Here is a 15,110-nt window from a genome sequence, read left to right as displayed (position 1 = left end):
TGTCCAGAGTGATAAAACCTCTACTGCTGTTCATAGTGATAACACCTCTACTACTGTTCATAGTGATAACACATCTACTACTGTTCATAGTGATAACACCTCTACTACTGTTCATAGTGATAACACCTCTACTACTGTTCATAGTGATAACACCTCTACTGTCCAGAGTGATAACACCTCTACTGCTGTTCATATTGATAACACCTCTACTACTGTTCATAGTGATAACACCTCTACTACTGTTCATAGTGATAACACCTACTCTCTACTACAGTCCAGAGTGATAACACCTCTACTACTGTTCATAGTGATAACACCTCTACTACTGTCCAGAGTGATAACTACTACTGTTCATAGTGATAACACCTCTACTACTGTTCATAGTGATAACACCTCTACTACTGTTCATAGTGATAACACCTCTACTACTGTTCATAGTGATAACACCTACTGCTGTTCATACTGATAACACCTATACTGCTGTTCATAGTGATAACACCTCTACTACTGTTCATAGTGATAACACCTCTACTACTGGTTCATCTGATAACACTCTACTACTGTTCATAGTGATAACACCTCTACTACTGTTCAGAGTGATAACACCTCTACTGTTCTGTGATAACATATTGTTCATAGTGATAACACTCTACTGCTGTTCTGTGATAACACCTCTACTGCTGTTCATAATAACACCTCTACTGCTGTTCATAGTGATAACACCTCTACTACTGTCCAGAGTAAAAACCTACTGCTGTTCATAGTGATAACACCTCTTCTACTGTTCATAGTGATAACACCTCTACTGTTCATGTCACACTGTTCATAGTGATAACACCTCTACTACTGTTCATAGTGATAACACCTCTACTACTGTTCATAGTGATAACACCTCTTCTACTGTTCATAGTGATAACACCTCTACTACTGTTCATAGTGATAACACCTCTACTACTGTTCATATTGATAACACCTCTACTACTGTTCATAGTGATAACACCTCTACTACTGGTCATAGTGATAACACCTCTACTACTGTTCATAGTGATAACACCTCTACAACTATCCAGAGTGATAACACCTCTACTGCTGTTCATATTGATAACACCTCTACTGCTGTTCATATTGATAACACCTCTACTGCTGTTCATAGTGATAACACCTCTACTACTGTCCAGAGTAATAACACCTCTTATACTGTTCATAGTGATAACACCTCTACTGCTGTCCATAGTGATAACACCTCTACTACTGTACATAGTGATAACACCTCTACTACTGTTCATCGTGATAACACCTCTACTACTGTTCATAGTGATAACACCTCTACTACTGTCCAGAGTGATAACACCTCTACTACTGTTCATAGTGATAACACCTCTACTACTGTCCAGAGTGATAACACCTCTACTACTGTCCAGAGTGATAAAACCTCTACTGCTGTTCATAGTGATAACACCTCTACTACTGTTCATAGTGATAACACATCTACTACTGTTCATAGTGATAACACCTGTACTACTGTCCAGAGTGATAACACCTCTACTGCTGTTCATATTGATAACACCTCTACTGCTGTTCATAGTGATAACACCTCTACTACTGTTCATATTGATAACACCTCTACTACTGTTCATAGTGATAACACCTCTACTACAGTCCAGAGTGATAACACCTCTACTACTGTTCATAGTGATAACACCTCTACTACTGTCCAGAGTGATAACACCTCCACTACTGTTCATAGTGATAACACCTCTACTACTGTTCATATTGATAACACCTCTACTACTGTTCATAGTGATAACACCTCTACTACTGTTCATAGTGATAACACCTCTACTACTGTTCATAGTGATAACACCTCTACTACTGTTCATAGTGATAACACCTCTTCTACTGTTCATAGTGATAACACCTCTACAACTATCCAGTGATAACACCTCTACTACTGTCCAGAGTGATAAAACCTCTACTGCTGTTCATAGTGATAACACCTCTACTACTGTTCATAGTGATAACACATCTACTACTGTTCACTGATAACACCTCTACTACTGTTCATAGTGATAACACCTCTACTACTGTCCATAGTGATAACACCTCTACTGTGTTCATAGTGATAACACCTCTACTGCTGTTCATAGTGATAACACCTCTACTACTGTTCATAGTGATAACACCTCTACTACTGTTCATAGTGATAACACCTCTACTACTGTCCAGAGTGATAACACCTCTACTACTGTTCAACACCTCTACTACTGTTCAGAGTGATAACACCTCCACTACTGTTCATAGTGATAACACTACTGTTCTACTACTGTTCATAGTGATAACACCTCTACTACTGTTCATAGTGATAACACCTCTACTACTGTTCATAGTGATAACACCTCTACTACTGTTCATAGTGATAACACCTCTACTACTGTTCATAGTGATAACACCTCTACTACTGTTCTATAGTGTGATAACACCTCTACTGTTCTGTTCATAGTGATAACACCTCTACTACTGTTCATAGTGATAACACCTCTACTACTGTTCATAGTGATAACACCTCTACTACTGTCCAGAGTGATAAACCTCTACTGCTGTTCATAGTGATAACACCTCTTCTACTGTTCATAGTGATAACACCTCTACTACTGTTCATAGTGATAACACCTCTTCTACTGTTCATAGTGATAACACCTCTACTACTGTTCATAGTGATAACACCTCTACTACTGTTCATAGTGATAACACCTCTTCTACTGTTCATAGTGATAACACCTCTACTACTGTTCATAGTGATAACACCTCTACTACTGTTCATATTGATAACACCTCTACTACTGTTCATAGTGATAACACCTCTACTACTGGTCATAGTGATAACACCTCTACTACTGTTCATAGTGATAACACCTCTACAACTATCCAGAGTGATAACACCTCTACTGCTGTTCATATTGATAACACCTCTACTGCTGTTCATATTGATAACACCTCTACTGCTGTTCATAGTGATAACACCTCTACTACTGTCCAGAGTAATAACCATACTGTTCATAGTGATAACACCTCTACTGCTGTCCATAGTGATAACACCTCTACTACTGTTCATAGTGATAACACCTACTACTGTTCATCGTGATAACACCTCTACTACTGTTCATAGTGATAACACCTCTACTACTGTCCAGAGTGATAACACCTCTACTACTGTTCATAGTGATAACACCTCTACTACTGTCCAGAGTGATAACACCTCTACTACTGTCCAGAGTGATAAAACCTCTACTGCTGTTCATAGTGATAACACCTACTACTGTTCATAGTGATAACACATCTACTACTGTTCATAGTGATAACACCTCTACTACTGTCCAGAGTGATAACACCTCTACTGCTGTTCATATTGATAACACCTACTGTTCATAGTGATAACACCTCTACTACTGTTCATATTGATAACACCTCTACTACTGTTCATAGTGATAACACCTCTACTACAGTCCAGAGTGATAACACCTCTACTACTGTTCATAGTGATAACACCTCTACTACTGTCCAGAGTGATAACACCTCCACTACTGTTCATAGTGATAACACCTCTACTACTGTTCATATTGATAACACCTCTACTACTGTTCATAGTGATAACACCTCTACTACTGTCCAGAGTGATAACACCTCCACTACTGTTCATAGTGATAACACCTCTACTACTGTTCATAGTGATAACACCTCTTCTACTGTTCATAGTGATAACACCTCTACAACTATCCAGTGATAACACCTCTACTACTGTCCAGAGTGATAAAACCTCTACTGCTGTTCATAGTGATAACACCTCTACTACTGTTCATAGTGATAACACATCTACTACTGTTCATAGTGATAACACCTCTACTACTGTTCATAGTGATAACACATCTACTACTGTTCATAGTGATAACACCTGTACTACTGTCCAGAGTGATAACACCTCTACTGCTGTTCATATTGATAACACCTCTACTGCTGTTCATAGTGATAACACCTCTACTACTGTTCATATTGATAACACCTCTACTACTGTTCATAGTGATAACACCTCTACTACAGTCCAGAGTGATAACACCTCTACTACTGTTCATAGTGATAACACCTCTACTACTGTCCAGAGTGATAACACCTCCACTACTGTTCATAGTGATAACACCTCTACTACTGTTCATATTGATAACACCTCTACTACTGTTCATAGTGATAACACCTCTACTACTGTCCAGAGTGATAACAACTCCACTACTGTTCATAGTGATAACACCTCTACTACTGTTCATAGTGATAACACCTCTTCTACTGTTCATAGTGATAACACCTCTACAACTATCCAGTGATAACACCTCTACTGCTGTTCATATTGATAACACCTCTACTGCTGTTCATAGTGATAACACCTCTACTACAGTTCAGAGTGATAACACCTCTACTACTGTTCATAGTGATAACACCTCTACTACTGTTCATATTGATAACACCTCTACTACTGTTCATAGTAATAACACCTCTACTACAGTCCAGAGTGATAACACCTGTACTACTGGTCATAGTGATAACACCTCTACTACTGTCCAGAGTGATAACACCTCCACTACTGTTCATAGTGATAACACCTCTACTACTGTTCATATTGATAACACCTCTACTGCTGTTCATAGTGATAACACCTCTACTACTGTTCATAGTGATAACACCTCTACTACTGTTCATAGTGATAACACCTCTACTACAGTCCAGAGTGATAACACCTCTACTACTGTACAGTGCTGTATGACGGCCAAGTTGGGCAGGGCAGTGAGATGGAGATGGCAGCTCAGTGTTAAAACACCAGCTGTCTGAGAAAAGTCATGGTGCTCCAGGATCTCTCATTCATCATCTTTCTGTTGCAGGGCCCTAGACTGCACTGACCGCAACGTATCGGACCTGTGGCAGAGTCACAAGCAGTCTAATGCCTCGGGAAGCTCCCAACTCCAACACCACCAAAAATAGAGGGAAAGTACAGAGACCTGCAGGCCAAAGGACAGAGCGAGAGGTTAGGTCGTCGTCGCGACAGGCCCTTGGGTTTGAGGAGAGGAGACACTAAGGGTAAGAGGACCAGGATTTTTCTGTTTGTCAGGTCACGAGGTTAGCAGGTCATGGAGGAAGGAAATGGACGTGCATAATTGTTCAATAAAAAAAGAGACAGTCACAGACAGACAGACAGAGACAGACAGACACATTCGATGTCTGAAGGGTGTTATGTAGAGTACAGATTGTTTTCTGTACTAGTGCCTTTTCTCCTCACACCTGTAGCATGATGTTGATGGCAACAATATCTAAGCAAGTGTCACAGTTTTGCTTCCGTCCCTCTCCTTCCCCCAACCTGGGTTTAAATCATGGACCCTCTGCACACATCGACAACAGTCACCCTCGCAGCAACGTTACCTATCGCTCCACAAAAGCTGCGGTCCTTGCAGAGCAAGGGGAACAACTACTTCAAGGTCTCAGAGTGAGTGATATCACTGATTGAAATCAATGCTTTGATCTCAGCGATCAGCGCGGCTGAGAGAACAGTAAAGAAGACCGTGAGGGAAGCTTACATACATTCACACCTTACGTTTATTATTGCACCGATCACTTGGCAGCGTTGTACAAATCTCCTGAGACGTGGTCCATGTATAAAGGAGTAGTGTGGCCCAGCGGAGTGTGGTGTTGTGTCCACACACACACGCAGAAACACACACACACACACACACACGCAGAAACACACACATACACACACGCAGAAACACACACACACACACACGCAGAAACACACACATACACACACACGCAGAAACACACACACACACAGAAACACACACACACACACGCAGAAACACACACACACAGAAACACACACACATGCAGAAACACAGACACACACAGAAACACACACACACGCAGAAACACACACACACACACACACACACACACACACACACACACAGAAACACACACACGCAGAAACACACACGCAGAAACACACACACGCGCAGAAACACACACACACAGAAACACACACACACAGAAACACACATGCAGAAACACAGACACACACAGAAACACACACACACGCAGAAACACACACACACACACACACACACACACACACACACGCGCAGAAACACACACACACAGAAACACACATGCAGAAACACACACACACACAGAAACACACATGCAGAAACACAGACACACACAGAAACACACACACACGCAGAAACACACACACACACACACACACACACACACAGAAACACACACGCGCAGAAACACACACACACAGAAACACACACGCAGAAACACACACACGCGCAGAAACACACACACACACAGAAACACACACACAGAAACACACACACACACAGAAACACACATGCAGAAACACACACACACAGAAACACACACACGCAGAAACACACACGCAGAAACACACACACGCGCAGAAACACACACACACAGAAACACACACACACAGAAACACACACACACACACAGAAACACACATGCAGAAACACAGACACACAGAAACACACACACACGCAGAAACACACACACACACACACACACACACACACACACACACAGAAACACACACACAGAAACACACACACAGAAAGACACACACAGAAACACACACACGCAGAAACACACACGCAGAAACACACACACGCGCAGAAACACACACACCCACAGAAACACACACACACAGAAACACACACACACACAGAAACACACACGCAGAAACACAGACACACACAGAAACATACACACACGCAGAAACACACACACACACACACACACACACACAGAAACACACACACACACAGAAACACACACACGCATAGAAACACACACACGCAGAAACACACACACGCGCAGAAACACACACACTCACGCAGAAACACACACACTCATGCAGAAACACACACACACACGCAGAAACACACACACACGCAGAAACACACACGCGCAGAAACACACACACATACAGTCACGTCCTAGGTTCCTGTCTCTAATCATCTCCCATTTAGCAGCATGTGCTGTCTGTGTGGAACAACTCACTCTGAGGGGAAACGTGACTCTCTCTTCCTTACTCAGCGACGAGCCGGCGGAGAGAGGAAGGAGGAAAGGAGGGGATTGAGGGAAGGAGGGGAGGATTAGAAGGATGGGAAAGGAAAATAGAGGAAAGGAGGAATGTACACACATCCAGGGTGTGGAGGGTGTTTGGGTTTGGCCTTCTATGGAAGCGCGTGTGTGTGTGTGTGTGTGTGTGTGTGTGTGTGTGTGTGTGTGTGTGTGTGTGTGTGTGTGTGTGTGTGTGTGTGTGTGTGTGTGTGTGAGAGAGCTTATTGGCTGCAAATTGTTAAAAAAAAAAAATCCTAACAAATTCTTAATTCTCCATAATCACAACTTGCCATAACACAAGGTACAAATGCTGTTTTCTCATGATGTCTTCACCACGTCTGTCAGTGTGGTACTGATTTCTGCCCCCTAGTGGTGAATGTAGGATATTAGTTAAAGGGTGTGATATCGGTATCAGGGGTATCTTCTCCACTACTGTAGATGTGTGGAGAGTGAAAGGATTGGGCGTAGCGCCCTCTTGTGGTCAAAGAGATTACATCAAATCAAATTTGATTTGTGACATTCATCGTGAACAACAGGTGCACACAAGCAGTGAAATGCTTGTGTGCACACACAGTTGAACTTTCCATCATTTTGTAGAAAGAGCAGAAAGAGAGGAGAAGGACATGTCAGACAACTTGTGTTTTATGAGATCGTGCTGCAACCCAGAACCAGAGTGTTTTAGTTTAGGTTATTCGGACAGAAAAGACAAGTGAAAGACACAGTGCAGATCAAAACAAGTTAAGAGGTGAGCAGGTGAGTGACCACAGAGGTTACATATACAACACCTAACTGGACCCTGAATCTCACATGATCACAAAAACACACCTTGTCATGTGATCACATGTGATCTTATGTTGAATTTGATGTGAAATCCTGTTTTTTTTCTGTGAGGGTAATCCACATCGTTTTTTGTATTTTTGCTGTGCAGATCAGTGTTTCTCTTCACACAGCACAGTGTAATTACAGTGGATAGGAGGTTGTTTATGGAATGAAGGGAATGGGCGTAGCTCCACTCATGTTGTTGCTCTGAGAATGAACAGAGTGAATATTACAGGCCATTCTTCCTCACAGTCTCTGGTCTGCTCTACACTGACATGTGGCACAGCCTCTTGATGCTTCCTCCATGGACTTATTGTAATTGTATTATTTCAATATTGGTGGTTGGAATAATAGAGGCATTATTCCCATGACTTCTCGTGTGTTATTCATCAACCTAATGACTGCTATTCTGGCGAGGAGAATCCATCCAGCGCTGCTTTCCAAAACCAATTCCAAACTCTAACAAAATGGCTGAAGTTGCTATTAAAACACTAAACCAAAATTAGCAGAGGGAAATAGAATAATTGAATAAGTAGTCACCGGCCTACAGCACACGTCCCACCACAATGCAACAGGTTATGGATGTGGTGAGTTACTGTACACTATAGGCCTACAAATGTTACCCATTAATAAAGTCTGGCAGCCTTCGCAGTCTATAGAGTGATAATATCAACCATATTCATGTGTCTACAGATCCACTACTTACACTACGCACAAAGAATTTGCAGCTGAAATTGGAATGTCTGCTGGCTGAGCCAATGTTAGCTGACACAACACTGACATTGCATTAACAGTAAGCGGGTGGACTGTGTAACACTGTCGGCAGCCCTCTGATTTGTGTGGCTCCAGCAGCCTACCCACATGAAAAACAACTATAGTGTATACCATGGTAGGAATACTGTTGTATTCACTGTATTGTTTCTGTGGACTTTATTGTAGCATTCACTGTAGTGTTTTTGCAACTGAAGTATACTGTAGTATTTGCTATAGTGTTTTAGTTGCATTATCTTTGACAAAGAGCACATTTTCCATAGCATCTAGGTAGAATGGTTGGACTGGGGTCTGAACAGGTAGTTCACAGCTTCTGCTCTTTTCAATAGCCATACGGAACACAATATAATTATGGTCCATACTTGGCATGTATGTTTCTCACTTATGGCTGGCACAAATTGGGATATGGGGGTGGGGAATGGCCAGGTTATATGCTAATTAAATACTGTGGTATCTACTATAGTTTTTTTAAGTGTTTTTGCTGTCATTTCTATATTATTTACTATAGTATTTTTTTGCAGATAACACTAGTATTTACTATAGTATACTACAAAATTCTACACTAAGTAAAACACATGATCGAAGGAAACTACAGTGTGTAGTATAGTACTCTATAGCATACTACAGTTTTCTGCAGAATTATATAATAAGTAGTGTAGTATTCTATTGTAAACTGTAGTATTTTTTTATGTGGGTAGCGCCCTTCAGTCTAATGACATGGTAATGTGCTCATTTCCCAGACATCATGGTAGAAAGGCGAAGGTCTGGATGTATACTATGGTGCTTTCATAGCTTGGTAGTTGGCAGTGTTAAGGAACAGTGTGGAGTGATCTTGGTGTTTATGTGTTTTTCTTATTTCCCACTGGCTCATGGGATAAATCAATTCCATCAACCAGTTGTTCCTGGTATGCTCCTACAGTGGTTGTGAATGAGAAATTATGCTTAATTCTACCAGTAAACAGTTTAAAGATGTTTGATCAACAGGACCGATGACATTATTGAAATTTGGAAAACCCTGAAAGTCAAAGTGTTCCGTAGCTTTGACTAGGTCCAATGTGCCGACCTCCTGTTTCTAAGCAGTCTGTCACAACCAAGACTTGATAAAGTCAGCATTGAAGCTTTTTTAGGGCAATTAATTTTGGCTGAGCATTAAACCAAATGTTATCCTGTTCCCTTGCTTCCTGCTTGTTTTCTGAGAAATAATACATCTGGCATGTGGGATATAAATGGACTCACTGCTGTTCTCTCCTGTTCACAGCCTGGCCAGACTGATTCTTATGAAAGCATGGAGAATCACAACCTTGACTTGGACAGAGTGAGGTCATTTCATCCACTGTTGAGCACGTACAAATGGTTACTGCGTAGACAAACTGTGCATTAAATGGTTAATGAAAGCAGAGATGTTTTTGCCAAGTCAAACCATAAATGACTTGATTCAGGTGGTATGGTAGTCTGTGGTCCATGCTGATGTCTACAAGAACCACACATGCCAATTGTCCATTTAGTCATTGCTTTTCCTTTGGTCTGAGGAGGTCACTTAAATGCCATGTCATTGTTGTACTGCATGTACTTACAACTTACAACTTACTTATACTGACAACCCACTGTGCACAGACGTCAGTTCAACAGTCTAGTTTTGATTTCCATTTGGTTGAGTTGTCAATTAACGTGAGTTCAACGTGAAATCCACAAACAATGTCACCATACCATTGGATTTAGGTACAAATTTGAGTGAAAACATTTAATTCCCTTACACTGATGAGCAAATCCAAACAGTTTTCCACGTTGCTTCAAAGTCATCACATGATTTATTTTGTTGAAATGATGTGAAACAACGTTGATTCAACCAGTTTTTGCCCAGTGGGAATAGATGTGCTGTGAAGACTGTCATGTTTAAACTCTGCCATGTTGCATCTAACTCCTCACCTTTCACATTGTTTTGTCTAGGTGTCTGGAATGAGACTAATCATAATGTATGAACAGCACAGGAGGTTGGTGGAGAACGGGCTCGTGGTAATGCCTGGAGCCGAATCAGTGGAATGGTACTGTATCAAATACAAACACATGGTTTCCATCTGTTTGATGCCGTTCCATTGGCTCCGTTCCAGCCATTATTAGGAGTCGTCCTCCCCTCAGCAGCCTCCACTGATCAACAGTAATCTTACAGCTAGCTCAGTGTCCCTCCAAATGTACTCTAACACCTTGTTTGAACCAAATGTTCTCTTTAAAACCCAAACAAGCATACTGCAGTGTTAAAACTCTTCTTTTGGTATTTCTTTCATTAGTCTGTGGTTGATATTATCCCAAAATGTTTTGCGTGTCAACAATCAAGTTTTCAAGATATATAACTTTCAAAATAGAGAAATAGAGTCGTATGATGAATCACCTCTTCCCTCGTTACACTGGGGTAGGCCCACTGGATCAGTAACAACTGTACTGTGTGAAGCTTCGAAGTAACCCGTTGGATTATTTTCAGTTCGAATTTTTGCACATTCGCTTCTCAATGATGCAAAACACATCTCTTCATTAGAGCAGGAACTGACATCCACAACGACGAGCTCGCTCTCTTTTCCTACCCGCCCAGCAACTCAAAACACATCTCTTCATTAGAGCAGGAACTGACATCCACAACAACGAGCTCGCTCTCTTTTCCTACCCGCCCAGCAACTCAAAACACATCTCTTCATTAGAGCAGGAACTGACATCCACAACAACGAGCTCGCTCTCTTTTCCTACCCGCCCAGCAACTCAAAACACATCTCTTCATTAGAGCAGGAACTGACATCCACAACGACGAGCTCGCTCTTTTCCTACCCGCCCAGCAACTCAAAACACATCTCTTCATTAGAGCAGGAACTGACATCCACAACGACGAGCTCGCTCTCTTTTCCTACCCGCCCAGCAACTCAAAACACATCTCTTCATTAGAGCAGGAACTGACATCCACAACGACGAGCTCGCTCTCTTTTCCTACCCGCCCAGCAACTCAAAACACATCTCTTCATTAGAGCAGGAACTGACATCCACAACGACGAGCTCGCTCTCTTTTCCTACCCGCCCAGCAACTCAAAACACATCTCTTCATTAGAGCAGGAACTGACATCCACAACAACGAGCTCGCTCTCTTTTCCTACCCGCCCAGCAACTCAAAACACATCTCTTCATTAGAGCAGGAACTGACATCCACAACAATGAGCTCGCTCTCTTTTCCTACCCACCCAGCAACTCAAAACACATCTCTTCATTAGAGCAGGAACTGACATTCACAACAACGAGCTCGCTCTCTTTTCCTACCCGCCCAGCAACTCAAAACACATCTCTTCATTAGAGCAGGAACTGACATCCACAACGACGAGCTCGCTCTCTTTTCCTACCCGCCCAGCAACTCAAAACACATCTCTTCATTAGAGCAGGAACTGACATCCACAACGACGAGCTCGCTCTCTTTTCCTACCCGCCCAGCAACTGAAAACACATCTCTTCATTAGAGCAGGAACTGACATCCACAACGACGAGCTCGCTCTCTTTTCCTACCCGCCCAGCAACTCAAAACCCCACCTCTGAATAAGAGTGTTATGGTTTCAGAGCCAAAAATGTCTGCCCTTGAGGAGTGGCCTGGCTGTCCACGCTGGCAGTATCAAACTCAAATCCATGTGATTTAACTTGTCAGAACTATTTATTATCTGTTCCACAACAAGATGGCTTTTAAAAATTTTCAGAGTACAGTATGATCAGAAAATTTGGGAGTCCCTCGCTGTGTATAGTCATATGGTTATAGTGCGCATCCTGAGGCCTCGCTACAAAATGTTAAGTAGCACACTTATCTTAGCTCTCAGGATTCCGAGAAACTTCGGCGAGGGGTTATTGTACTGCCATACATTTCCTCGAATATGTCTGTCAGAATACCTCTATTTAACTCATTCTATGGTCTTGAAAATCTCATCTGTTTAACTCATTCTATGGTCTTGAAAATCTCATCTGTTTAACTCATTCTATGGTCTTGAAAATCTCATCTGCTTAACTCATTATATGGTCTTGAAACTCTCATCTGTTTAACTCATTCTATGGTCTTGTAACTCTCATCTATTTAACTCATTCTATGGTCTTGAACATTTCATCTGCTTAGTCATTCTATGGTCTTGAAAATCTAATCTGCTTAACTCATTATATGGTCTTGAAACCCCATCTGCTTAACTCATTATATGGTCTTGAAAATCTCATCTGCTTAACTCATTCTAAGGTCTTGACACTCCCATCTGCTTAACTCATTATATGGTCTTGAAAATCTCATCTGCTTAACTCATTATATGGTCTTGAAACTCTCATCTGTTTAACTCATTCTATGGTCTTGTAACTCTCATCTGTTTAACTCATTCTATGGTCTTGTAACTCTCATCTATTTAACTCATTCTATGGTCTTGAAAATCTCATCTGCTTAACTCATTCTATGGTCTTGAAAATCTCATCTGCTTAACTCATTATATGGTCTTGAAAATCTCATCTGCTTAACTCATTCTATGGTCTTGAAAATCTCATCTGTTTAACTCATTCTATGGTCTTGAAAATCTCATCTGTATAACTCGTTCTATGGTCTTGAAACTCTCATTCTGCTGACCTGCCCTCTCTCTCTCTTATAGGACATGGCCAAGCCCCTCCCCTCTACTCATCTATTGGTGGTGGCACTCCAGCTGTGTCTAGTACTACGCCACCATGCCCGTGGGGCGGCATATTACGGGCACAAGCAGCCGCAGCACCCACAGCAGCACCTTCCCCAGCAGCACCAGCCCATGCAACAGATACCTCACATGCCCCTAGGGAACGGGTATGGGAACGGAACGAACGGGTATGGGAACGGGGACGGGCTGCCCAAGCAACAGTACGGGAAGGAAATGCCACAACATATGCCATACGGCAAAGAGATGCCATATGTGCTGCCACAGTATGGGCAAGAACTTCCACAGATGCTTCCACAGATGCACGAACAACCCCAGATGCCACCCAATAAGGGCAAGGGAAAGGGTGAGATTTTAATAGATTGTCTACATCACAAAAATGTACATGCTTAGAAAAAAATTGGTTCTTTGGTTGTCCCCATAGGAGAACCCTTTTGGTTCTACATGGAACCAAAAAGGTTCTACTTGAAACTAAAAAGGATTCTTTAAAGGGTTCTCCTGTGGGGACAGCTAGAGAACTGTTTTTGGTTCTAGATACCACCTTTTTTTCTAACAGTGTAGGCTAAACAATAGTATAATTGAACCATATTTAGATTTGAAATTGGATCATGGCCATGGCCACCAATGTGGGTTTGAAGGGAAAGCCAACATGGACAGTATGGTACAACCCGAGGTTTATGGTGCAGTGCTGACATGAAACCATTACCCAGTCTCTGACATAGTTCCATTCAAAACACCTCTCACCTGCTTTTCCAAGATTCTTCTCATCTGGCCTAACATCCACAGGAAATCAAATCCAGCTCATGGGTTATAAAAGCATCCTTGACAAATCACATGTTAAGCAGGCAAAATACACTGTTGTTTACTCACTGTGTATGTCTGTACTGTGTTCTCCACATAGCTCATCCTAATATAGCTACTACTATACAAACCATTTTCCTTCAAAATGATATACTGTCTATACACACCACGTATTTATTTTCTGTATTCTGACGCATGCTCATTCTAATATATCTACCACTGGATTGTTAATTGGACTCATTCTGCTATTTCCTGTTTAGATGTTTTACTATTTGTATTGTATTTGCGAGTCATTCTATTTCACTTTTGGAGCTAGCATCCTAACCATTTCGCAACACCTGCTATAACACTTGCAAATCTTTGTAGGAGGCAGGGTAGCCTAGTGGTTAGAGTGTTGGACTAGTAATCGAAAGGTTGCAAGTTCAAATCCCCGAGCTGTCGTTCTGCCCCTGAACAGGCAGTTAACCTGCTGTTCCTAGGCCGTCATTGAAAATATGAATTTGTTCTTAACTGACTTGCCTAGTTAAATAAAGGTTAAAAAAAATAATTTAAAGGTCACCAATACACTTTGATTTGAAATACGGTATATTGCAGATACTGTACACACTGAGAAAAAAGGTGCGATCTAGAACCTAAATGGGTTTTTTGGCTGTCCCTATAGGAGAACCCTTTGAAGAACCTTTTTGGTTCCAGGTATGAACATTTTGGGGTTCCACCTTTTCCACAGAGGGTTCTACATGGAACCAAAAAGTGTTTTGCCTGGAACAAAAAAGGGTTCTCCTATGGGAACAGCCGAAGAACCCTTTTGGAAACCTTTTTTCTAAGAGTGTAAGACATTTCACATAAATGTGTATTTTGACT

The 15,110-nt window shown here is 41.7% G+C and overlaps 1 protein-coding gene across 2 annotated transcripts in view; it reads left to right on the top strand.

Moving 5' to 3' along the window:
* LOC115131953 (collagen alpha-1(VIII) chain-like) overlaps positions 1-15,110 on the top strand; it is an 81,286-nt gene that overhangs the window by 62,530 nt on the left and 3,646 nt on the right. Inside the window, exons 2-3 of one of the 2 annotated variants that reach the window (XM_065023718.1) lie at positions 4,926-5,121; positions 13,413-13,794. In XM_065023718.1, coding sequence (XP_064879790.1) covers positions 13,416-13,794 — 379 coding nt within the window. In that variant the 5' untranslated portion in view covers positions 4,926-5,121; positions 13,413-13,415. The remainder of the gene's footprint in view (positions 1-4,925; positions 5,122-13,412; positions 13,795-15,110) is intronic. The other variant, XM_065023721.1, reaches the window with a different exon arrangement.

The sequence above is a fragment of the Oncorhynchus nerka genome, linkage group LG2 (genome assembly GCF_034236695.1).
Source record: "Oncorhynchus nerka isolate Pitt River linkage group LG2, Oner_Uvic_2.0, whole genome shotgun sequence".
Taxonomy (NCBI): domain Eukaryota; kingdom Metazoa; phylum Chordata; class Actinopteri; order Salmoniformes; family Salmonidae; genus Oncorhynchus; species Oncorhynchus nerka.
The sequence above is the reverse complement of the archived record's forward strand: the minus strand, read 5'-3'. Positions and strand labels throughout refer to the sequence as shown.